At 33.5% G+C, this 25,420-nt stretch overlaps 1 protein-coding gene across 1 annotated transcript in view; it reads right to left on the bottom strand.

Annotated features, from left to right (window-relative positions):
- LOC149550669 (IQ domain-containing protein IQM3-like) overlaps positions 1-25,420 on the bottom strand; it is a 55,501-nt gene that overhangs the window by 16,055 nt on the left and 14,026 nt on the right. The window contains exon 8 of the mRNA XM_089786228.1: positions 20,970-21,071. Within this exon, the coding sequence (XP_089642354.1) occupies positions 20,970-21,071 (102 nt within the window). The remainder of the gene's footprint in view (positions 1-20,969; positions 21,072-25,420) is intronic.

The following is a 25,420-nucleotide window of genomic DNA, read 5'->3' as shown; positions in this document are numbered from 1 at the left end:
CCTTTTTCAGGCTACCAAACCGGTGATTCCTAGGTGCTTTCAAGTTTATATTCACAGCATTGCTTTACACATTCTTCACCTATACTGGCATCATTGCCTAGTGAATTCCTCGATGTTCTGATTTCATGATATCATTTTCACCTCTATGAGATATAAATGGATGTAATTAAATCTGAGCTAAGATGATTGATTTTACATGATTGATATACCTTCATGGCAAAGAAAACATCAATATTATATATTTCAGAATAAATATATTTATTATCCCTAGAATTCAGTTTGGAACAATAGACAAAGTTATGGATTTTATGATTCGATGGCACAATTGCTATACTACTGGTGCTATACTAAGGAAAGAAAATGCAGAAAGAGCCCACGGTATATGAGTTATATTCTATTTGAAATGCATCAAACTTAGCATAAAAAGAACATAAAAATTAAGTTCATGTTATGGCAGATGCCTTACGTGACTCCTCTAATGAAATCCGAAATGCTTTGTGCTCGGAAGGAAGGACTTCAATTCCTGTTCTGAAACCCGCGGCAAGGTATGAAAGAAAGAATGGTATGGGCAGTATATCAATCAGAAATTGAGCTCTGTTGTTTGAGACACACCGGTAGTAGAGAGTTGGAAGGAAGAATGAATATGTTTGATACGATTATGGGATTCTATTAAAAAGAAGATGCTTGACTCTACGGCTCCCTTCAGTTACAGAATTCATTCAAAACCATTCAAATCGATAAAAAAGGAAAGAAAAGGAGGGGGAAAAAAAGAAATAAAAATAAGAAGTTAAAGGGTTATTATTATTACATATTCTTATCTACGTTCGTGTGTACGTATTGATAAGGTGGCATCATTAGATTATTATTTATAATGTATTGGTGTCACCTTATTTTTATATACATATGTTTGTATTTAAGAATGTATAATAATGATTAAATAATAAATTCTTTGATAATTATTTAAAGGCATGGTTACCGGGAGACCCATCTCCCCCCTAAAAGTGGCGTCTCGGAGACCGAGACGCATCTCGGAGACTTTTCACGTCTCCGGAGACCTCAAAAAAGGTTGGAGACTTCATGACGAAGTCTCCTGAAGTCTCCCCATTTCCTAAACCAAAAAGTGAAGTCTCATGATAAAATATAAATGTAAAATATAATATTAAATAATTTTATATATTTTAGCCCTCATTTTAATGTTTTTAATGCAAAAATTAAAACCACCGACAATTTAAATGATTAAATCATTTAAAATATTTTATTTAATAAATTAATAACTTTAAAAACATTAGAAACACTTTTAAAAAATTATTTTTATTCGATAATTTAAATGATTAAATCATTTAAAATATTTTGGGAGAGTGATGATTTTTTGGAGAGCATGATAGTTGAAGACCTTGAGATGGATGATCACAACCTTGTGGAGTAGATGATAGTACCATCGATATACTAATACTAGATATATTTCTGTTTTTTGTTTATTGTACAAAGTGTTCCTTTTTGTTTGCATATTGGCAATTCAGCATCAAACTATACTTTTTTGAATTTAAAATTTGAATATGTAACGATAATCTCAACGATTATCAATATGATATGATAGTGATCATATGCAATATTCGAAAAACAAATATGTCTATGAGATACAATATTCTGATCATGTGAGTTTTGAAATCTTTGACTCTATGAGTTTATTTTAATTTTTAATGTGACATTACTATTATTATTTACTTTAGTCTTACACTATTACTATTTTCAAATTTTGTATTTACTTTTAGTATTAGACTCTTTAAACTATTAAACAAAAATTTCCGTCTCCAAGTACCCCCGTCTCCTATTTGAAAAATTGTCATACCGGTACCAGTACCAGTACCAGTACCAGAGACCTCGAAGTCTCCCCGTCTCTCGGTGACCTTGTTTAAAGGTAAGAATTTATGTTTATTTTATATTATTTATTATAATGTTCCTTTTATAGCTCATGCGGTTCCACCATGTAACATGTTGTCAAGTCCTAGTAACCTTGCCAAGATAGTCTTAGGTCAAAACTGTCTATTCTGATGACTGGAACATTCGAGCATCCCCTTCCGATGACCCCGTTTAGCAATGCTTCCCCTCTCTTCAGTCTTCTTCCTGCAATCACTCAAACATACATTCTTGCCAAGACATTAATTCAAGATATATATTAATTGTTAATTTCAAACCATTGCCGATCATTTCATCAATGTCTAAATAACTAACTCATTTCACATGATCATGAAAATATCTTGTTATCAGTTAATACCACATATATGCTTCACATGATCAAGAAGAAATAAATTGATACAACGGCTATAATTAACTAACTCGCTTCACATGATCAAGGAGAAATAAATTGATACGATGACTATAATTAACTCACTCACTTCACACGATCAAGAAGAAATAAATTGATACAACGGTTATTATTAACTAACTCGCTTCACATGATCAGGAGATATAAATTGATACAATGGCTATAATTAACTAACTCGCTTCGAATGATCAGGAAGAAATAAATTGATACGACTATAATTAACTCACTCACTTCACACGATCAAGAAGAAATAAATTGATACAACGGTTATAATTAACTAACTCGCTTCACATGATCAGGAGATATAAATTGATACAACGGCTATAATTAACTAACTTGCTTCACATGATCATAATTTGTTTTAACCAACGGCTATGTTCAATTTAAAATTTAGCGCAAAAATTTGGGATGTAACAAATAGTATCATGCCTTTGGCAGGGACTAATAATACGTATATGTATTAATGGTACATCATTATTAATATTACATCATTGTATAAATATGTTAATATTAAATAATAATACACATCATCATTATTATTAACATAAGGTGGGTCACTAGGTGGTTGGCCAATTTCCTCTTTTACAAAAAAAATTGCTATTATTTTAATTTTGTTTCAGACTATCAGCCATCAACATTCTACATGGAAATGCTATTTTGTACCGACTTTAAAACAATCAAATATAACTATACTCAGCTTGTTTCTTTAATGTACGTGGTTATTAGATCACTGGATGCATCTCCTCATTTAATTTTACAATTAGAATACATTTCTAATAAAATTTAAGCATATTTTTTTCTTACTAAGCTTTGTTGAGTCATATTCCAGGCCTCGCCGAGTTTTTGCATAGTGCAAGTTTTTGAACTGCAGGTACAATTAAGCCAGCCAATGTATAGGCTACAATATAGAGGAATGGTAAATCTAAATTCAACAAAATGCATTTATTATTGAGGTCATTAGATCCATATGAGGGTTTCCAAGATCAGGGGATAATATTTCCCTCATTGGTTGAATCAGAAGAAAAGAAAGTGCATTTCCCTCACAAAATGCTATAAGTTTGAAATATTAATGAATAAATGAATGAAAGATTTTAAAATAGAGTCCACAAGACCAAAGCAACCTATTGGATGTAGGGACAGTACACTATCTCCTAGTACGAAAGCCCTATAAAGAACAATTGACCATTCTTCTGATAGCTTTTGCAACCCAATTGTGCTTACCTGAAATTCAAGCAATGTAGTAGATGAAACATAGAGAAGCTCTATATTTTGCGTATGGGCCTGAGCTTCACTGACACCTTTGATTTGGAAGGGTTTTTTAATCTAGTCAACCATGACACGTTGATTGCAGTTGCATTTGCAGTCCAGAAGTATCTTTAAGTATCATACATTTAACATTTGCTCCTACATAGGGTTTTTCCTCATGGTCCCACATGGAATTAAATTCTTTGTTATATTAAGCTTTTTTTGTCCTTTGTGCATGGAAGCAATATCACAATCTGACTTCTTGTGGATAATATCCCCTACTTATCAACTCATGAGCTAAAGGGGCTCTATGATGAATGGTTCATAAGGCAAAACAACACTTTCTGATGGTTTTGCAAATGGGGTAGCAAGTTAAGCAGGTTTAACCTTGGAGGAAACTCATCTATGCCCTTCTTGGCTAAGATAAGGAAATAGGGAATTATGAAATCCAAATCCCAAGGACATTTTTCCTTAAAATCCTTATTTACTGCTATAAATCAGGACTTCTGAAAATGGAAATGGTGCAAATGATAACACGGGAACAACAATATTTAAATAGAGATTAATGGAATATCTGATATAATATGGAGGATTGTTCAAGAGTATGAGCCTTCTCTGATATAACAATAGAGAATGTGCTTGTCAACTTATTCTATCATCACTTATAGCAATCAGATTGCTGTTTCAATTATATTCCTTGAGTGTATGCAATAAGGTAATATCACCTATGACAATTTATATATCTGATTTGACCTTTATAGTATATGCAATGATGATTGATCTGTCACATATAGTAATGTTATTTCCATCTCAGATGTGAAATTAAATATTTGCATTGTCTGATATTAGTCTCGCTTAACAACGATAGAATTGCTGCCTCAGAGGGAGATACATGACCTTGCAATATTATTCTGATGATGTGTTTGATTATGAATGTGTCCAACTGTGTCTACACTCTCTGATATATCTGCTATTACTGTTTGCAATCGATGGTGCTGTATCTCATGTCAATCAAAATTCTTGCAACCAATTTGTGCCTGATAAGCCAGGAGTTCAATAAGAGTAAATCCAAATGGATTGACAAAAGAGGTAGACTTCATGATTTCCTTCAATAGTTAAAATGCTTTCATATATCTTGATTGTGGATATGATGGGCTATGTTTCCAAAACACACCTCCCATATCACTTTATAATCACTTCTCTTTCATTTAGACTAATCACAGCCTTTAATTATTGCTCAAGTGTTAGCTCCTCCTAAATTAATTAATAATATGATGATTGCCGGTTTTACTATCCTTAATTGCTTCTCATAATATTGATTATTAATTAATCACAATATCTTATAATTTGTGCATCTGCTGCTAACTATCATTGGATTAGCAGATTCAATAATAATTATTAATTTATTATGCTTCTCGATAATATGCTTGACTATGCCATTGGCTATTGTCTAGTATTCATTGTTTGCAATTTGTGTAGCATCACTCTTCAGATATCGATCGCTTGATTATATGATGGTTTGTATCAGCAGAGTCTTTAATCATGCCAGCCATCATTTTTTCTCCATATGGACGCTATCCTTGTTGATCAATATGATTGCATGAAGTACGAAAACTTCCAATCATACACTTTTACCTTTAACCATCATATACTCTAATTGTATCATTATTGCGGTTTCCTTCGAACAGTTCACATATGAAGATGTCCTAAGCATTGTCCACTACACAAACTTCATCGACAAAAATGTCATATAATGATATTCTTCACAAATATAATAGCAATTATTTTTGACATGGCTTTGATGGTTATGTTTGATAGCTACCATTGGATTCACTATCAATATCTTTTTTTTTGTCAACGTTGGTTAAGATATTTGATAGCCATAATCATGACATTGATAGATTGTTGACCGACTCCAACACTTTGCAAATAGTCTAATATGGCAATGCTCACAACTAGGGTCGTTATTTGTCGAAAGCATCATATTGATGATGCAGTACAAGGCAAGTGTATCACCAAAGAAGATGATCAAGCCCCCAGCAAATAACAACACAACAAAAGTACAACAAGTTACAATTGAAAACAATTCTATTATTAACCATAAATTTTGAATTACATCAAATGAACCATATACATGCCGGGTTCAAGGCCTTCCCAGTTATGACCAATACATTTCAGATTACAAACTAAACTCAACTTGCAAGCTTCTATCTTGCTCTTTTTGCCTTTGATGCCTCTACAAGACTCAATTGCGTTACATATATAGCCATCTAGACACACAAGTCGGCTTTGAGTTCACAATCTCCAATAATAGGAAACATTGTGATATTGCTATAAGAATTTAACTGTGTGATTTTTGAGTCAAACTCATTGACCCATGTTTCATGAGTAGTGATTCAGCATGAATCCATCTCTCATGAGAATAAATGGAACACTTAGCACTCATTGGATCTAGGTGATGCTCACAGGGGTGAAGCATCGGGACTTCTTAGGAGGTCACTCATCCCAGTACTACTCCAACCTAAGTGCACTTAACTACGAAATTTCCTCTGTGGTTAAACCCAAAGCTTGCAACCCCATTTGCAAAACCTTCACCAAGTGTTGTGCCTTATGAACCACTCATTAGAAAGCCCCTTAAGCTCATCAATTGATAAGTAGGAGATAATTTTTATAGCAAGTCAAATTGTTATATTGCTATCAGGATTTAACTGTGTGATTTTTGAGTCAAACTCATTGACCCAGAGTAGCGATTCAGCATGAATCCATCTCTCATGAGAATAAATGGAACACTTAGCACTAATTGGATCTTTGTAGTTAAGCGCGCTCAAGCTGGAGTAGTACTAGGATGGATGACCTCCCAAGAAGTCTCGGTGCTTCACCCCTGTGAGCATCACCTAGATCCAATGAGTGCTAAGTGTTCCATTTATTCTCATGAGAGATGGATTCATGCTGAATCACTACTCATGAAACATGGATCAATGAGTTTGACTCAAAAATCACACAATTAAATCCTGATAACAATATCACAATTTGACTTGCTGTGGAATTATCTCCTACTTATCAATAGGAAACGTGTTATACAATATAGGACTGACCCTTTATGAATTAATGACTAAATATATAAAATATTATAAAACCTTCAGTGGCCTTGGATATAGGTCCACACATCATCCATCTATCTAGGTCCAAGAGCACGTAAGCTAACTCTTAAATATAGAACCTCGCCGAAATAAATACCAAGCATTGTATGAAGAACAACATAGGAATTCAGCACCTGAGAAGATGAAGCATATATTCAACCAATTGTAACATTAAATTCTACGATCATAGAATAATGATCCATGATAGGTCCACAATAAGAAGCCAAGCTCACAGAATCTGGAAAGGACAAACACGTGTTTGCCAAATCAAACTATCAGATAGATAACTAGAAAACAGAAATAAAACAAAATATCTTTTTGGGTGATGTAAGATTGCCAACAGCCCAAGGATGCTCCTACGTCAAACACCCAAGGTGACAAAAGATGTTCCATAAGGAATTCATCTAAAAGAATTCAGCACATAAATCCCATGCTCATTCTTAACCCATAAATCCTCTTCATCAATCAATACAGAAGTCTGCCCAAGCTTACTGTTGCAACCAACTATTCCATCAAATATCTCAGATCCACTACTGCTGCTACTTCCAGAATCAAATGAATCATAATTGTTTCACGCCTTCATCTGATTAGAAACCTTCTTTCCTTCACCTCTTTTCTTAATCACAGGATCAGGTAACTTAACCTTAACAACAGGTTCTGTTGTTCTCAAACTAAAAGTTTTGAATACACTTAGGTTCTTTGCTTTTCCTTCTTCCTTATCCTTTAAAGGAATCAAAACAAACTTCCTGCCATCCTTCTCAACTGTAACAGTATTCTTTCCACAATCATGTATAGCTACTCTATCGAATTGCCAAGGTAAAACATGATAAACACTCATGTTAACCACATCGCATAAAACTTATCCTTAAAAGGTCCAATACTGAAATTAACCAAGCATTGTTCTCTAACTTGCACCCACTGATCATCTTGAAACCAACTGATACCATAAGGAGTACGATGTTTCAATCTTTGTAACCCAAGTTTCCTAACCATTTCCTCATAAACAAGATTATCAGTACTACCTCCATTCATAATAGCCTTACAACATTTACCTCCAAACTTGCAAACGGTTCTAACCAAGTTTTTTCTTTGCACTAGTTCCTCATCATGCTTAGCCAACATGTTTCTTCTCATCAAAAGAGATTCTCCAACTTCAAGTGAAGCAAATCAACATCAAAAGTTTCCTCTTTTCAATCTTCCTGTACTACCAAGTTTTGTTTGTCAATCTTCATACCAGGACATTCAAAAGCTTGGTGTCCATTTTTACCACAATTAAAACAAATACCTTTAAACACAAATTTCTTATCAGAAATCACTTGCTTACCCTTATCCACTTTTGTAAATTGTTTACCTTGTTTTCTTCCTAACTTATCTTCTGCCTTCAATCATATTGATAAGCATCTTCAATTGAACTAGTTTCAGCATACTCAATTAATCCTAAATGTTAAATTTCAAGCCATTAACACAACTTGCAACCTTTTCTTGAAAAGGTTCATGATGTCCAGATCTGATCGGTATCTTGTAAAATTCTTTAATATATTCCTTCATAGACATATCCTTTTGTCTCAAATTCTGCAACTTCTTAAACAATTCAAGATCATAATCTTTAGGAATGAATTTGGCCTTCAATCTAGAAATCATACATTTCCATCTGCTAATTTTAGGTTCATCATTATCTTCTCTATCCTTCTGTAATTCTTTCCACCACAAGACGACATGACTTTTCAACTTAGCTAGTGCCATCCTAACCCTATATGGATCTACAATATTCTCAAGCTCAAAATAATCCTCAAGTTCATTAATCCAATCTATCAATTCCTCAAGATCTAGAGAACCAAAATAATTTGATACCTCTATGGCTATGATTCTTACCAACTTGTGCCAAGGCTTTCAACAATCTTTCTTCTTTTGCAACGATCTCAACTCCAAGTACTTCAAGATCTTCAACAACTTCCAAATATTCATCTTTTGTTTGAAGAGTCCTTCTTAAGCCATTCAAAACATTCTGGATCTCCTTCCTCATCTCTCCTCTGAATTCATCAAACAAATGTTCTATCCTCCTAGGACTCATCCTTCTAAGCAGCATACTGAATCAAATCAAAGTGCAACTGCCTCAACTTCGATGATCTGTCCACCAAACAAGAAGTCAATAGGTCTGCAATCAGGTCACCAACAAAACTTGAACAAGTCCTCTGCAATTGTGATCCCAAACCACAATCTGCCACCTCACAACCAAGAAGTGTAGACCTTGAAAAGTCACCAACAAGATCAACCTTCGCTTTGATACCATCTGATGCAGTACAAGGCAAGTGTTATACAATATAGGACTAACATTAAATGAATTAATGACCAAATACATAAAACATTATATAACCTTTGATGGCCTTAGATATAGGTCCATACATCATCCATCTATCTTGATCCAAGAGCGTGTAAGCTAACTCTTAAATATATAACCTCACCCAAACAAGTATCAAGCATCATATGAAGAACATAGGAAATCAGCACCCGAGAAGATGAAGTATAACTTCAACCAATTGTAACATTAAATTCTACAATCATAGGATAATGATCCATGATAAGTCCAAGACAAGAAGCCAAGATTGCGGAATCTGGAAAGGACAAACAAGTGTTCACCAAATCAAAATGTCAGACAGATAACTAGAAAATAGAAATAAAGAAAAATATCTCTATGGGTGATGCAAGATTGCCAATAGCCCAAGGATGCTCCTGCATCAATTAATGTCATCACTCTTCATATTCTTTGACGGTAGTGATACGTATTAAGGTTATGACTATTCTGCAGACCTTAGTCAATCAATTTGCTTGTTGGATGTATTTAATAACATACCTAACTCCTTTATTTAGGATCTTTATTGCAGTTTTGTCACTCTTCATATTCTTTGACGGTAGTGATACGTATTAAGATTATGACTATTCTGCAGACCTTAGTCAATTAATTTGCTTGTTGGATGTATTTAATAACATACCTAACTCCTTTATGTAGGATCTTTATTGCAATTTTGTCTCTTCAAAGACTACACAAAATTGAGCTCCTTGTCAAACATTACAGTCTACCCCTCTTCAAAAATGCTTGCCCACAAGCATTCTTACATTGCCATAATGATTCCCAAATCCCAAACTTGGTAGTGCCCTCTATGCATAATATAGTTTTGTTGAGTAGTCTCCACCATTAGGTCATGTTATATCCATCCTTTAGAAGTTTGTCCTTCAAATACCTCAAGCCTTAGAAGAGAACTTATACTATCTTCTTCATTGGCCATCTTGATTATTAGTTTCCAAATTAATCTTGGGAACAAATGATCATGCCAGTATTGTGCTACACTGAATTTGTAATCAGATTCACCCCCCCAACTTGGAATTGCCTCTTTCAACAATCTAATGAGTGTCCATTGTCTACCCTCCACCTAAAATGGATGTTATGATTAACTAATGTATAGATTTGGTTTAACCGTAGACTCAAGCTCTTCACTCCTTTCACCAAGAATTCAAGAGAAAAATCACCTTTGTTCCAACTTCTACTCATTAATGACTTGGAATTTGATTGATATCACTATCCCTTGTAATAAAAGTAGAAGTTTGAACTATTGATATCCATTGTTTTAGAGATGTCATGATGTCCAATTGATCTTCTATAGGATATATGTAAGGAGTTCCATTTCTCCTTCTTATCCAACTCAAACCCTCATTTCTCGAATTTCACTCTATAGAAGGAATTCTTTCCTAAACTTCATCCTTTGGTAGATTGAATGGAGAATGTTTAATGATGGCATTGGAACTCGTCATATCATACTAAGCTGATCTAAATATTTCTTTGATTGAAGCTGTGCTTAGATCCCAAAATTTGTTTCCATCTTTGCCTTTGTGGGATTTCAAATGGCCTCTTCATTTACTTCAAAGAGTGGGTTATCATAGTTTTGGTACTAATCAATTTCAAACAAGGCATTATGAATAAGTTAAAATTTATCCTTGTTCTTAGGACGAAGCTTTACTCCTTCCAACTCTTCTCTATCTAATTTCATTAGGTAAACTTTCAAGTCACCTTCATCTCTTTTGTAATGATTTAAGGTTCCATGATTTGTAGGTGTTCTTCTACCTTTACCTCCCATTTGTATTTCATCTTTCCATATATTTATAGTCAACTTCTTTAGTTTATTAACTTCGAGATGATGAAGTGAGATACACAAAGTGACCTTTGGTTTATTTGTATTATTCATCTTATTCATAACTATGGATAAAGGTGAGTTACAATTGATATCCTTGAACAATCTCATAGCCTGAACTATGATCCCTCACTTCAACCTTTATAACGTCATCCTCTATGCATGATCATTATAATGATGCAAGGTCATCCTCATCAGACTCATGGATCCACATGCTTAACTCATTTGTGATGCATGAAGCATTGAAGAGTCACTAGCCTCTTTCTCTTTTCCTTGCACTAGTAGTTTCTAGAAATGCCCATGTGGTGCTTGATGGTCATCTCTTGCATTGACATTTTCTAGTGGTTCATGTATTACACTTTCACTTTCTTCTTTTGGCGCAATCACCTACAATGCCTTTGAGATAACATTTGCCTTGAAGAGTGATTGTGTGAGAATCGCGATGCAATTGTTGTCTGGCAATCATTCAATTTTTTTTACTCTAAAGTGTTTGTGCTATCCATTTTCCCTTCTTAGGTCCAACTGATGACTTCTTTGTTCCTTAGGTGAATACTCTCTTAGTTCTATGTTGTCTCCTACTGTCACGTCATGATGTAATCCACTTTTTACCCAATTTAGTCTAATTTTCTCATGTAGATTCATTGATGTAGGCTCATTGCTTTGTTGCAAATCAACTTTGGATGGGAATGTCAGTCTTGAACTAGGTGGAGCCACTTGCTGATTTAGAGTTTGGTTATGATAAATTGTTTTACATTAACATTGCCTCCATTGTTTGTCATGGATTGTGTTCACATCCCCAACACGTGGGTGATCTTCTACGCATTTCTTTGCTCTACCATGCACTGATACATGTGCTTATTGAGTTCTTCATCTTCTTCCATATAAGAAGCTTCTTGAGTTGCTCCAATGTTTCTATCTTTATTAATTCTGAAATATGTTCCTCCACTGACTAGTAGAGTTTGTTAGCTTCAATACCACTTATGATGTCCCGTTTTTGGCTGAGTCAAAAAATAGGCAAAACCATCTAGAAATCCAAATCACAAGGAACTTTTTCCTTAATATCCTTATTTACTGCTATAGATCATGAACTGGTGCAATTGATAATATGAATATAACAATATTTAAATAGAGATCACTGCTATATCTGATATAATATGGAGGATTATTTAAGAGTATGAGCCCTGTCTGATATAACAGTAGAGAATATGCTTGTCAATTTATTCTGAAATCACTTATGGCAATCAAAATTGCTGTTTCAATGATATTCCTTAATTGAATGCAATAAGATGATATTGCCTATAGCAACTAATTGCTATATTTGATCTGATCTTTATAGTATAAGCAATGATGATTGATTTGTTGCTTGTAGTGATGTTATTGCCATCTCGGATATGGAGTTAAATACTTGAAATGTATGATATCAATATTGCTTAACAGCAATACAGTTGTTGTCTCAATGAAAGATATATGACCTTAGTAACATCATTCTGATGTCGTGTTGGATATATCTGCTATTATTGCATGCAATAAATGGTTTTGTGTCTGATGTCAATGTAAGTGCACAGTTCATTCCTGATAGGGCAGGAGCTTGAGAAGAAAAACCCCAATTAATTGATAAAAGAGGTAATTAACTTCATAATTTGCTTAAATAGTTAAAATGCCTTGATTGTGGATATGATGAGTTGCATTTCCAAAGACACCTCCCATATTACTTCATATTCACTTCTCTTTCCTTCAGACTGGTCACACCCTTTAGAAATTAATCACATTGTTAGCTCTTCCTTAATTAATTACCAATATGGTGATTGCCGTTTTTACCATCCTTAATTGGAAATGTTACCTGGAAATGTGGATCCACCCTAAATGCAACCATTTCAGAAACAGAAACGGTTATGGGGGTGGGGGGACAGATGGAAATGTTTCAAAGCCATCCTCAAAGAAGCAAACATTTTGAAAACCATCCCAGAAACTCGGAAATGGTCGAGAGAGGTTTCAGAAATTGACCTTCCCTAGGATACCTAGTGACAGTCAAGTCGTCCTCTAATGTCCTAAGAACTGATGGTCATTTCCGGCAGCAGGAAGCAAAAAGTAAGATAATTTTATAAAATATCTGCATTTTTTAATATCTTTTGTGGGTCCCACACCTCAAGGCAACCCTAAATATTAAAATACATTATTTCTAATATCAAATCTTAAGCATGTGATCTATATCATCAAATCGTGTATTCCCTGCAAGCTGCCGAAATAGATGGACCTGAGTGAACAGAGCTATGCCCCAGTGAATAATCATTTGCTCTTGCTGCTGTTGGAATGTGAACAGAGTTATCTATGAATTCTAGTAGTCTTTGGTGAAAATCTACAGATTGAGAGTGTATATCTGAGCAATATTTAGTATTCTCAGACCAAATTTTAGGGGCAGCAACATACTATCTTTGTTATCATTTTGACTTTCAAGTTTGAGACTTTTGAGTCTTCTTACTTTACATGATACATTGATGCAATGACAATTGAATCTTGATAAATGATATGATACTTTTATGTTTTTATTTTGTCGAAACTTGCAGCCTTTGCACATTTTGATATATGATATGATGTTTTCCATTGTTTCAACGAATTATATCTATGAAAGTATAAAATTAAACTTTGAACTCTCATTTGATTCATTTGATACTATCCTATGTTCTATTCTATGATGACTCAATTTGACTCATTTGATGCTATGTTCTATGATGATTTGATAAATGATCATTGATAATGGTTTTGGATTTATAAATGCTACTATGTTGCTATGATGAATGTTATAGTTTATATAATTCCTAAATACATTTGAAATTTCAGATTTCCCCATATATATATATATATATATAGCCCTTGCTCCGGGAAAAAAAATGTCCCAGAAACCTGTTTCCCTGTCCCTCCATCTGAGAAACTCAAGGTAACATAGTTAATCACTCTTCTCTTAATATTGATTCTTTATTAATCACAATATCTTATAATTTGTGTATTCACAGCTAACTATTATTGAAATAGCAGATTCAATAATTTATTATGCTTCTCTATAGTATGCTCCATGATGCCATTTGCTAATCTTTAATATTCATTGTTTGCAATCTGGGTAGTGCCAGTCTTCAAAGTTCAAAAATTGATCACTTGAATATGCTGGTCTGTATTCACAGAGTCTTTAATCGTGCCAATCAACGGTTTGTCTCCATGTGGTTGCTATCCCTATTGACTTATACGATTGTATGGAATACAATTACTTCCAATCATATACTTTTACCTCTAAGCATTGTATCCTCTAATTGTATTATTATTGTGGTTTTGTTTCAAAGACTTTGTTGGGTGGATATTTTGCAACTGGCAGTTTTGTGAAATCCAGTTGCAAAATAGGTAGACCAGCCACAACATGTGAGACACAATCTCTCCTACCTTAAAGGGAAGGCTCCCCCTTCTCACCATTCCTTGGATCAACTCAAGGTAAGCAAGAAGTTGAGAGATTTTGAAAGGGTATCACCAATATTCTTTCCTCTTAACCTTTAGAAAAAAATCCACTTACCCACGGAGCGGGTAATGGCCAAGATGAAAGCTCGAACTACACTTCTATCTAAAGTTGTAAACAGTGATTCCAATAAACCAACATTAACTCAAAGACTAGCTGAAAGCCTACCAATTTGGCTCTAAGTCTTGTTTGTCTAATATATAAGAAAAATCACTACCACTAGGGCACAAAGACTTTCAAAAGTAGATGATCTCTATTCTATAACTTATTTTTAGTTTTAATCTATTCTATAAGAAAAACCTCTACCATTGGGGCACAAAGACTTCCAAAAGTAGGGAAATTCTAACTATTTTTTCTGAATTTGAGATGGTAACGCAAGCTACAATCAAAGCTTCTAGTCTATGTATTACCACAACCACTCTCAATCAAAGCTTCGGCTCCAATTGTTTTTTAACTAACTATGCTCTATTATTGAACATACAATAATAACATAAATCAAAGACAATAGGCACAAGCTACACTCAAAGCTTCTAATTTGCTCTATCACAATTGCTTCTAGTCAAAGCTTCGAATCCAATTGCTTCTTTTATTCACTTTTCTCCCAAATTCGTATTACATAATCAAAGTTATGCTTGCACAAGTTTGGCAAAGCTTTTTTGCATACAACAAAAGATGATTTTTACAATGAGGGGTATTCCTTTATATAGGCAAAGGAGTTGAGAAAAAAGTGGAGGAAAAAGTGGGAGCAACTCAACTAACTTTGACCCGATCAAACTAGGTGAGAAATTATTGGATTACATGTCATGAGGACATGCAATTGAATTACATGTGATTACATGCATTTGAGTTACATATGATTAGATTACATGCAATCCATCTTCTGCATCTACAAAGTTGGAAAACACTTGAAGAGAATGTTGAAACCATTTAATCCGAATGAATCAATCCTGTAGACTATCAACAAAAGCCTTGCACTCCATGATGATCATGGGATTGGGAATTCTTGTATTTTGCACTACTGCATTCTCTTTGATGAGTTTCTAGTTGTTATTTTGAAAACTTGATGTGATCAAGCTTTTCCTTGTTTGCCAATTGTCGTGAACTCTCCTTTGTAGATTGGCACATTATGGAGTCTCTAACACTTTAAAGACCTTCTCGATAGTGTCCAGATGTAAACTCAAAACAACTTTCCACCATCACCTTTAACCCTTTTTTTTAAAGCAAAGTTTTTGGCGCATTCCCATATGAACTCAGGTTCTCAAACAACCATTGGGAAAATGCAGACCAAATGAATTACCGCTTTTTTGATTCGAAGCACGCCTTCATTACTGGATGTCTTCACTCTTTATAGAAATTCTAGCATATCTTGACTCACTGCAACATGAAAGTCTCAATGGGATTGAATCCATCATTGGAAGATATGGATTCTAACTCCATGAGAATATTGGCAAAATGGATCTTTGAGGAACAATTTATTCAGAGTATTGATTAGATAGTCATGGAACATATGCAATGAATTGGATGTGATATGGAAAGTACATGCCGAGGGCTAAATGGGACTTAGGAAGATGGATGGCACGTAAATGCATATGGGAAAATGATGAGTTATTCTAAAGATGACTTGAGGAATGAAGGTTAGGTGCATGGGAATGCATGCAAATGATAACTTTTGACTTTAAAAGTGTGACCTTTAGTCAAATACGGGTTCTCTGGATGTCATTACACATAAAGCGAATTACATGTAAAACGAACATGCATTTAGGTTCGGAAGATGCAGATGCATGTAAATGGGAATGAAGGATGAGAATGCACGTAAATGCGGATGTAGGGTGAGATTATAGGTAATTGCATGTGGAGAATGAGATGCAATGTGCTATAGCATGTAATGATGGAGGTGGAATGAAACGATGCACTTGCATGAAAAGGTGAAAAGTGGAGTGAAGTGAAAAACTCTTAAGTTCTTGGGAAAGAACTTACAATTTCTTCAACAAGAAGAAAAGCGAAAAAGAAAACAAACTACCAATGAAAACAAGCGCAAAGAAAACGCATACCTTTAGTCTTAGTCTCAAACATGTCAAAAAGCAAGTTGCTCTCAAGTGCAATTTCGAATTTGGAGTTTGGGGAAAATCCAAATGTGTGAAAATGAGAGTTTTCATCATATTTAAAGGAAAAATGCACTATTCATGGCATGATTTTGGACAAGTGTACAACACCAAGCTAAAATATGCAACAAAATAGCAAGATAAGCATGAATTAATATGCAAGGTTGAATTTATCCACTTGGAGATTAAAGACCCAAAATAACAAGAATTATAGACTTGAAGACCAATTATCCTCCAAATCCGGATTTACAAACAACTATTTGACTTCTTCCACACTTGCAAGTAATGAGCATTCAATGGTTGGATTTGGCATGAGAATGCCAAAAACATGGTCAAAGATCAACAATACATGAGACGTTTTTGTCAAAAACTCCAAGAAAAACCCATATTTTTATCAAAAGAAAATGGTTTCAAGATGCAAGAACATGAAAAGTTTTTAGCATGGGAATGCAAAAACGTGATCTCCAAAGGTAATAGCATGCATTAAAACTCAAAAATGACCCTTATTGATCCAACGTATGCACTGGAAATGCCATTTTTTGAGTGTTTTTAAACAAAAACATGCTCTTTTCATGCAAAAATCTGGGTCGTTTTTGCAAAAACGTGGCTCACAAATGCATATATATTGGTCTTTTTTACTTGTGAATGCAAAAACGACTTCCCCAAATGATAAAACATGGATCCAAAAGCAAAATTGTGGATGAAATATTTTGGGCGTTTTTAGCAAAAACGTGATTCATAAACGGCATGAAATGAAGCGTTTTTGACATCTAAAGGCAAAAACATGTTCTTCAATAGCAAACACAAGGATCACAAGGCCAAAACAACTTGTATTGGAGGAAAAAAAAAGTGATCAAAAAGCCCAAAAGCCCAAAATCTAGTCATTTTTCTCCAAAACGTGGCTTCAAAACCTCAAAATCTGCATTGTTTCTTGCATGGATTTCAACGCCTAATGCATGGGAATGCATAAATATACAAAAACAACCTTGATCTTGGAGTTTTCAAGCCATTGCATGGGCAGATCTAAACATTTTTAATGAAAAATGTGTTCTTGGAGGGAAACATGAAGTTTTTTGCCCTTGAATCTTCGAATTCGGGTTCAGTTTTTTCAAGTACATGAAATACATGCAAACCGCACTCTTCAAGTGAGATTATATGTTTTCAAATACCTGTATTTGATCTTTTCATGCAAAATGCACTCTAGGAGTGCAATTGCATATTTTTTTAAAAAAACATGCATTAAGGCAAAACTCATTCTCCAAGTCTCATTGCATATTTTAAAAACATGAATATGCATTGCCTATGCAAAACGCACTCTCCAAGTGCAATGACATGTTTTAAAAATAGGCTATTTTCCCTCAAGATGCAAAACACACTCTAAGAGGGTGATAAACGCACTCTCTGGAGGTCATTGCATATTTTAAAAACATGCAAAACTCATTCTAGGATAACCATTACACATTTGAAAAATGTGTAGAATGTCTTTCTAGTGCAAAGTGTGGTCTCTAGTTGCATATGCATAGTTACATGTAATTGGGTTGAAAGACATGTAATGCACAACTTAAGTGATGAATTAAGCACACATCTAATTGATTTTTGAGGAAATATCACTTAAATGGGTCAAAAATAATACTTACACTATATAGTTTTATAAATATGTACAAATATTATTCAAAAAGTAATATTTACTTAGATGTTTTAATATTAAAACATAAAGTAACTCAAAATTTTAAATCAAACTATATAATTAATAAAGTCACTTAAGTGAAAAATTTAAAAAACAACTCAACATGAAAATATAACATAAAGTGCACTATAATCACTCAAGTGATAAAGTAACTTAAAAACATAACATAAAGTGGATTTATGTTATATTTTTCAAAAAGTGAATGTCAATATTAAAATATAAATTGCAATAGAAGAGTCCACTTTTTGGGCACTAAAATGATAATATCTTACAATTGCCAACTTTGATTAAGCCCTAAGATAAATCAAATCGAAGGAAAAACCAAAAGCTAACAAACATGCACTAAAAAATGAGAAACGGGACTTTGAAGGGTTCAAAAATCAAGCATAGGCTCAACAAACAGAAAAACTAGAAAGTCTTGAAGAAAGCCTTTAATAAGAGGATTCATTATATCAATTGTGGTCGATTGATTGAGCAATGTTATCCAATTAAATAATAAACTAACTCAAAGAAAAACAAAACTAAGTTGAAAAAAGTTTCATGCTGTTACCTGCATTTTGTGGTTACAAAATGTAGGACAACACACTTCACATATTGAGATATCCTAAGCATCACCAACTACATAACCTTCATCAACATAAATATCATTTCATGATATTCTACACAAATTGTCTTGTGGCAATAGAATAGCATTTTTTCCTAATACGGCTCTACTGATTATGTCTGATCATTGAGCCTTGGATTCATCATCAATATCTTAGCTTTAGTCGATGTTGGTTATGATATTAGATAAAAACAATCGATGCTATTGATAAACTACTGACCAATTGATTCCACTGGTTTGCAAAGAGTTTGGCATGGCAATGCTCAATATTGATGTCATTATTTCTCAAAGACATCATATGAATGTCATTGCTCCTCATATTCTTTGACATTATGTTCTCTTGGTGATGATGGTCGTGATATGTATCAATGGCTATGAGTCTTGTGTGGACCTTAGTCGATGAAATTGCTTGTAGATGTAACTGATAATATACCTGACTCCTTTATGTAGGATCTTTATTGCAATTATGTCTCTTTAGAGACTTCAAAAAATTGAGCTCCTTGGTCAACATGATGGAGATTAGTCAACACACTTGAGTAGGAGTAGTACTTAGATAGGTGACCTCCCACGAAGGTCCAATGCTGCACCTTAGCGAGCATCACCTAGATGTGATAAGTATTCCATCCATTCTCATGAGAGATGGATCAATGAGTTGAACTCAAAAACTATACAGTAGAATCGTAATAGTGATATCACAATTTGATTTGTTGTGGAAAATATCTCCTCCTTATCAACTGATAAGCTAAAGGGCTCTATATTGAAAGGTTCATAAGGCACAATATTAGTTACAGGTTTTTGTGAATTAGGAATGCCATATTCATGCTTGTACATGGACTCGTATACTATAACAATGACATCTAAAACAGATGAACCCGATAAATTAGTTTATTATGCTTATTGATGTATAGCTACAGTAGTTACTAAAGTGCACTTGAGTTGTAGTACTGGGATAGGTGACCTCTTGGGAATGAGTTATGGGTTCTCGTGAACCACTACTCATGAAACATGATTCAATGAGTTTAACTCAAAAACTACAAAGCAGAATCTTGATAGAAATATCACAATTGTTTTGTACTGTTTGTTTTGTCCATTTTGTGTTCCTAAATTTTCTCCCACATACTATTTTGTTTCCTCATTGAGTCATTTAGTATTTGGACATTTGTGCATATTAACATCCCACGCCTGCTTCATCTATGCGTTATTTCCTCTAGTTAGCTCTTCTCCATAATCAACTAAGGCAGCAAAATTCTCCATATTTTGAAACTACTATACTTGAACTACCAGTCAGACTATAACTGATGCCTCCAATGGGAAAGTACCTATTTTCAGACTATAAGATCTCAAAAGGAACAACACTCTAATTTTGAGATTGTTTATGATTCGGTGCATCTAGATTCTTCCACCTGCCTCCATTTCTGATCTGACATGCTGCTACCCCAAATCAAACCAGAAAAGCTTAAATTCTAATGGTCTTTGACAGAGAAAGAATAGGAAAGAATACAATTAAAAAGATCATCTGCCAAAACTATAACCAAACAATTATAAGAAACAGATTTTGTTTTTGTTTTTCTGCCATATTCAATCTGAAGCCACCATCAATACAAATTTATTTATCACCAACCACATTTTGTGAAGTGAAAACATCCATCTACAGTTAGAATAAGCCCACAAAAAAAATGCACCTCAGATGCAAGAAAGACAAAGCAAGCTTAGGACAAGTATGCCTTTTTTAAATCCAACCAAACATCTGTGATCTAGTTTCTATCACCAAAAGGGGACAGTAAAAGAATACAAATATAAAAGTTGAAAGCACAGATAGAGATAACAGAAACCTTAACCAAATTTAATTTCTGCCAATATTGTTTTAGATATTTCAATTCATAACTGCTCACTAAGCCTCATTCATAGCCCACAAAAAATTGGGTAATAAATAATTTATTTGCACAAAAAAGGATCTACCAAAGAGGATGAGGTCTTCAAAGTCCCACCTCATGATCTTCCAATAACAGAAAAGGTAAAATGAATTAAAATAAGGCTTTTATAGAAGCAACCAAAGATGCATAAGAATAAAAGAAAAGCTTGTTAGAAGCATAGGATGAATAAATATCATGCCAGTTATGCCACATTGATAGAACATTAAGCATCAAGATAAAAATAAAATTTCCTTGATCATAACACAAACCTCCACATAACTCATGTCAACACCATTTTCAACAAGGAAACTAGTGAACTTGTCTAAATTTTCTTCAGTTGGTTGGTAATGCCCACTGTAAGGTGATATAGACTGCATCACAAAAAAATTACCGTAAATTCACTATATTCAAGACCAATCGAGCAACCAGCATGATCAAAAGCAATTAAGATGAAAAGAAACATTAACAGAGAACTTGAATGGAAGTAACTGTAAACCTGACAGCAACCCAATAAAACCTCTGGATATATTACTGGAGATTTGGAGCAATTGAAATGAGTACAGTAGAAGTGTGATTCCAACAAAAATAGTGATGCAAACACTACCTAGCACATGGTTTTTGGCACAGTAGGTGTCAAGAAGAATAGAATCTATCATTATAAATGTACATAGACGACCAGAAAGACAAATAAGAGTAACTTGTACAATACTATAGCATTATAGAATTCCTACAATAATAATCCTTGCAAGAATTATCACTATAAAAGCCCAGATGATATGTGAGTCAGAAGACAAAATCTTCTTAGCAATATATGTGCTAATAGACAAGCTAAAATTTACCGAAAAAACATTTGCAAAAATCATCCCAAGCTTCAAAGGTTTGATTCTTTTCATACAATCTTATTTCTGGGTATACAGTTACTTTGAATCAAAACTATAAGTGCAAGGGTAGAAAACTAATTTATAAGAAAATTTAGGGCATACAATAGGATTGCATGAAAAATTAATCTTGATACATTGTTTTCTGATAAGCTATAGTGCAACGTAAGATCTACTCACAAGATACTTTATTTTAATGCTTCTTCCAAGGATGGAAGTTAATTTTCCTCTGTAAAAACTATGAAGTTCTTTCTAGAACGGATGTATTTAGCCCCTTTTATTTTATGTCATTGCTGCTGATTTGTAGAGCTATTTGTTAAATGTTTCTAGAAAAAGAAATCCTATTAAGAGAATCAGTTCACTATATCACTTGGAGATTCTAGTGCCCATTGTATTACTATTGATTTCTAGTCTCTCCCTGCTAAATATAATTGAAAAATTAGCAAAGACAAATGTAAAGAGCACATCTTTGAGAGTCCCATCAGGATATTCTTATTGTGTTAGTAAACAAATTTGTCTTTGATTTTACTATGACTCGCCTAATGGGCAATGAAAAATGTCCCAACAGCTAGATAATCCTATTTGACTAACAACTATACTTTGCATTTTAGAGGTGTAGCTTCCTTGTACGATGGTGTTTTAATATTTTTGTGTACTTTTGACTTAAAAGTACATAAAAGAGATGTGAAAAGTGACAAGAAAGATTGGTTTGTAGAAACCTTAGCAGCAAACATACAACTATTGGTTTGGATTTTCCAAATTTATTAAATAAAGGAGCTCACAAAAATAATTAGAAACTACATTCCCAGACATATATGATGAGTTCTACAACAATATGTATTTTGTATGCAGCATTAATGAAAGAAGAATACAAAAATCTCAACATATGATGAAGAATGATGTACCACAATGCTCAAAATCAAGACAATAAGAAATGATTATATTTCTTTAAATCAATTGCAAGGTCGACCAATGGTTTCCAAGAAGAAAAAAGAGATAAAGAACTTGACATACAAAAAGAGTAGTAATAATAATTCAAAATTACATTCACAATTTCACAACATACAATCTAAATGCTCTCTTTATTATTTTTGTACAATTGTACAACTCCAAATATCCTTCTATATAAAATGTGAGCCCAAAGGTCTCCAAAAAGTTCTTTTAAAAGCTTCCCTCTAAAAGACCCACTTTTAGAATACAATATAGCCAGTAGCTATATGATTCTTCTCTTGTAACTACCAAGGAACCACTTCCTAATTACTTTTTTTAGTATAACAGCTTTCAAAACAATAAATCTTAGTTTGTTATTTTTATACAAGTAAGATTCATTTTCTCATAGGCAAGAGCCTACAACACAATGGTAAAATTGTGAGCCTCTTATATGGGAGGTCTTGGGTTCAAATGTACTAGAGATTAAAAAATAATAATAATTAATAACAACACTTAATAATAATTAATCTTGGCTTTGGTCTATTACCGATCCGAAAAAAAGATTCATTTTCTCACTTTTAATTATAGTGACACAAGTCACTTTTACAAAAAAAGAACTGGAATCAATAACTTCAAAAAAAGTAAAGTTAGTAATTTTTTGGCACTATATCGTTTCCAACAAATGAACCGTGACCCTATTGTAACTTGGCCTTTGAGGAAATGCACTCCAACAACATCTATAAAGCATCCTCTCCTTACATTAACTAGTTTTGTCAAGCTGTTTGAAAAAGCTTGTCTTCTCGTGGTCTTCTCCTTCAACAACTTTTGCAAGAAAAAAATATTCATGTTGGGGCACAGTTTTGTAATGGCAATATCGATTTGAAATAACATCAAAGGTGGCAAAGATCATACTCCCAGAGACAAAGAAGAAATCAACCAAAAGACGCAATTGTTTAGGATGCCAATGCCCAATCCAAATTTCACTAAAGCTGCTAAAAAGATGGAAGTAAGTCACTAATGGTCAAGGATGTGAAGACATCATGGCATCCATAGATGGAAAACCACTAATCAAATTTTGCAATCTACAAGAAGATCCAAGACCACAATCCTCTATAACTTCCATTCTTATTGCAGTGCATATTCCCCACACTTTCCTTCAAAGATCAACTTTATTTCCTACAACATAAGCATAAAGTTCTACAAAAGTAAAAATGTGTTCCTCAATATACATTTGTGTCTTTCTCATTGTCTAGAAAAGATCACCTTTTACATGAAACTACTCGCCAAATCCTTGAAATATTGTGGGATGTCCCCTTTTTACAGCCTTTCCAACATCTTTGAAAGCTCCACCTTTCTTGGACAGTGTCAACATCTCAAAATGGATTTTTGATAATGGCATTGGGTTCAAATGATCAAGATGAGTCTGTAGATTCTTTTTGGAGGCAATTTCTTCATTTCAAGTGCACTGCAAACTTCTTGGAGGAATATTTTATTTTTGGAAAATATCAAATTTCATTAAGTCAAATATCCTATAAGCTTCTAAGCATACAATCATATTCAAATTTCACTTTCAGACTAAATTTGTATTTTATAAAACTTTATTTAGATAGATATATGAGAAATAATTTTAAAAATTAAATAAATAGTGTTTAACTTTCCAAAAGGCCAAATAAAAGATAAATTATATTAATTATTTATTAAGATAAATTTTATTAGAATATTGTAATGTTTCTTTAATTGTCATCTTAATTAGTCTTTATTTTTTTAGGCAGTTTCTATTTTCATCTTCAGTTCAAGATTGTTTATTTTAGAAACATCGTCTTTGTAAATCTATCTATGGAGCTTTCATCTCCTTTGTTAACATAATAACAATGATTTATCATAATATGGTATTAGAGTGGGTCGATGGGATTTCAAAAAATTTGACAAATTTTAAAAATTCAAGCCTCAATTGAAAAATAAATTTCTCTTGAAATTTATTTTTCAATTTTTTTATAAATAAAAATCATTGGAAGTATTTTATGAAAAAATTGTGGTTCGCCTTCGAGGATTTTTGCTGAAAATGGCAAGTCCAGTTGAGGGTTTTAATTGCATGATTTCCTAGTTTGAGCAAAAGTCTTTGATTTTATAAGGTTGCATGTATTTGAATGTTGCTTGCATGTTCTTTTTGAGAGTTGCATGATGTTCGCATATGTGGTTTACAACACAAAGTCTCATGTTTTTCCACACAAAGGTTTTCCTAATGGGTTTTCATAATTTTTTGAATTTTCCCTTCAAATTTTTTGATGGGATTTCCCTTCAAAAAATTGATGGATTTTTTAAATGTTTTTGTTCAATAATTTGTTGGGTTTTAATATTTTTTTCCTAACAAATTATGTGTTGCACTTTACCTTTTTTTTCCTATAAAACAAAGCTTTGTATTCTCTAATCCGTGTCTCGGATTCTATTGTTTGGTTTTGATCAACTTTTTACCTTAAAAATTGTGTCTAGTTTTTCCAATTTTTTCCTAAGAAATGTGGGTTTTTACAATTCGTTTTGAGGCATAGAGCTCATCTACAATAAGTTCTCAGTAAATCATCTTGCGGATTTTTTTGGGCCGTAGTGCTCATCTGTAAAATGGGTTTGGGGTTTTTCCTCAAAATCGTGGTTTCAATTTCATCTAAGTCTCTCCCTACTGAGAGTTATACCTTTGTTACCCGACGTCTAATTGGATAGATTCTTGGCCATTAACATTTTGCAAATCCAAGGAGGTTTTAGCACTTGCAAAATGTTATAAAGATTTTGTGACCAAAGAAAAGGTAGTTAGATAGTGACTATTGAGGGAGGGTATTAGAAAATGCTAAAATTTCTTAATGGTCATCTTAGTTAGTCTTAGCTTTTTGAGTATTTTTATTTCTGACTCCAATTCACAA

The sequence above is a fragment of the Cupressus sempervirens genome, chromosome 6 (genome assembly GCF_028749045.1).
Source record: "Cupressus sempervirens isolate cs-2001-9-10 chromosome 6, ASM2874904v1, whole genome shotgun sequence".
NCBI lineage: Eukaryota > Viridiplantae > Streptophyta > Pinopsida > Cupressales > Cupressaceae > Cupressus > Cupressus sempervirens.
This window is presented reverse-complemented; position numbering and strand designations above follow the sequence as displayed.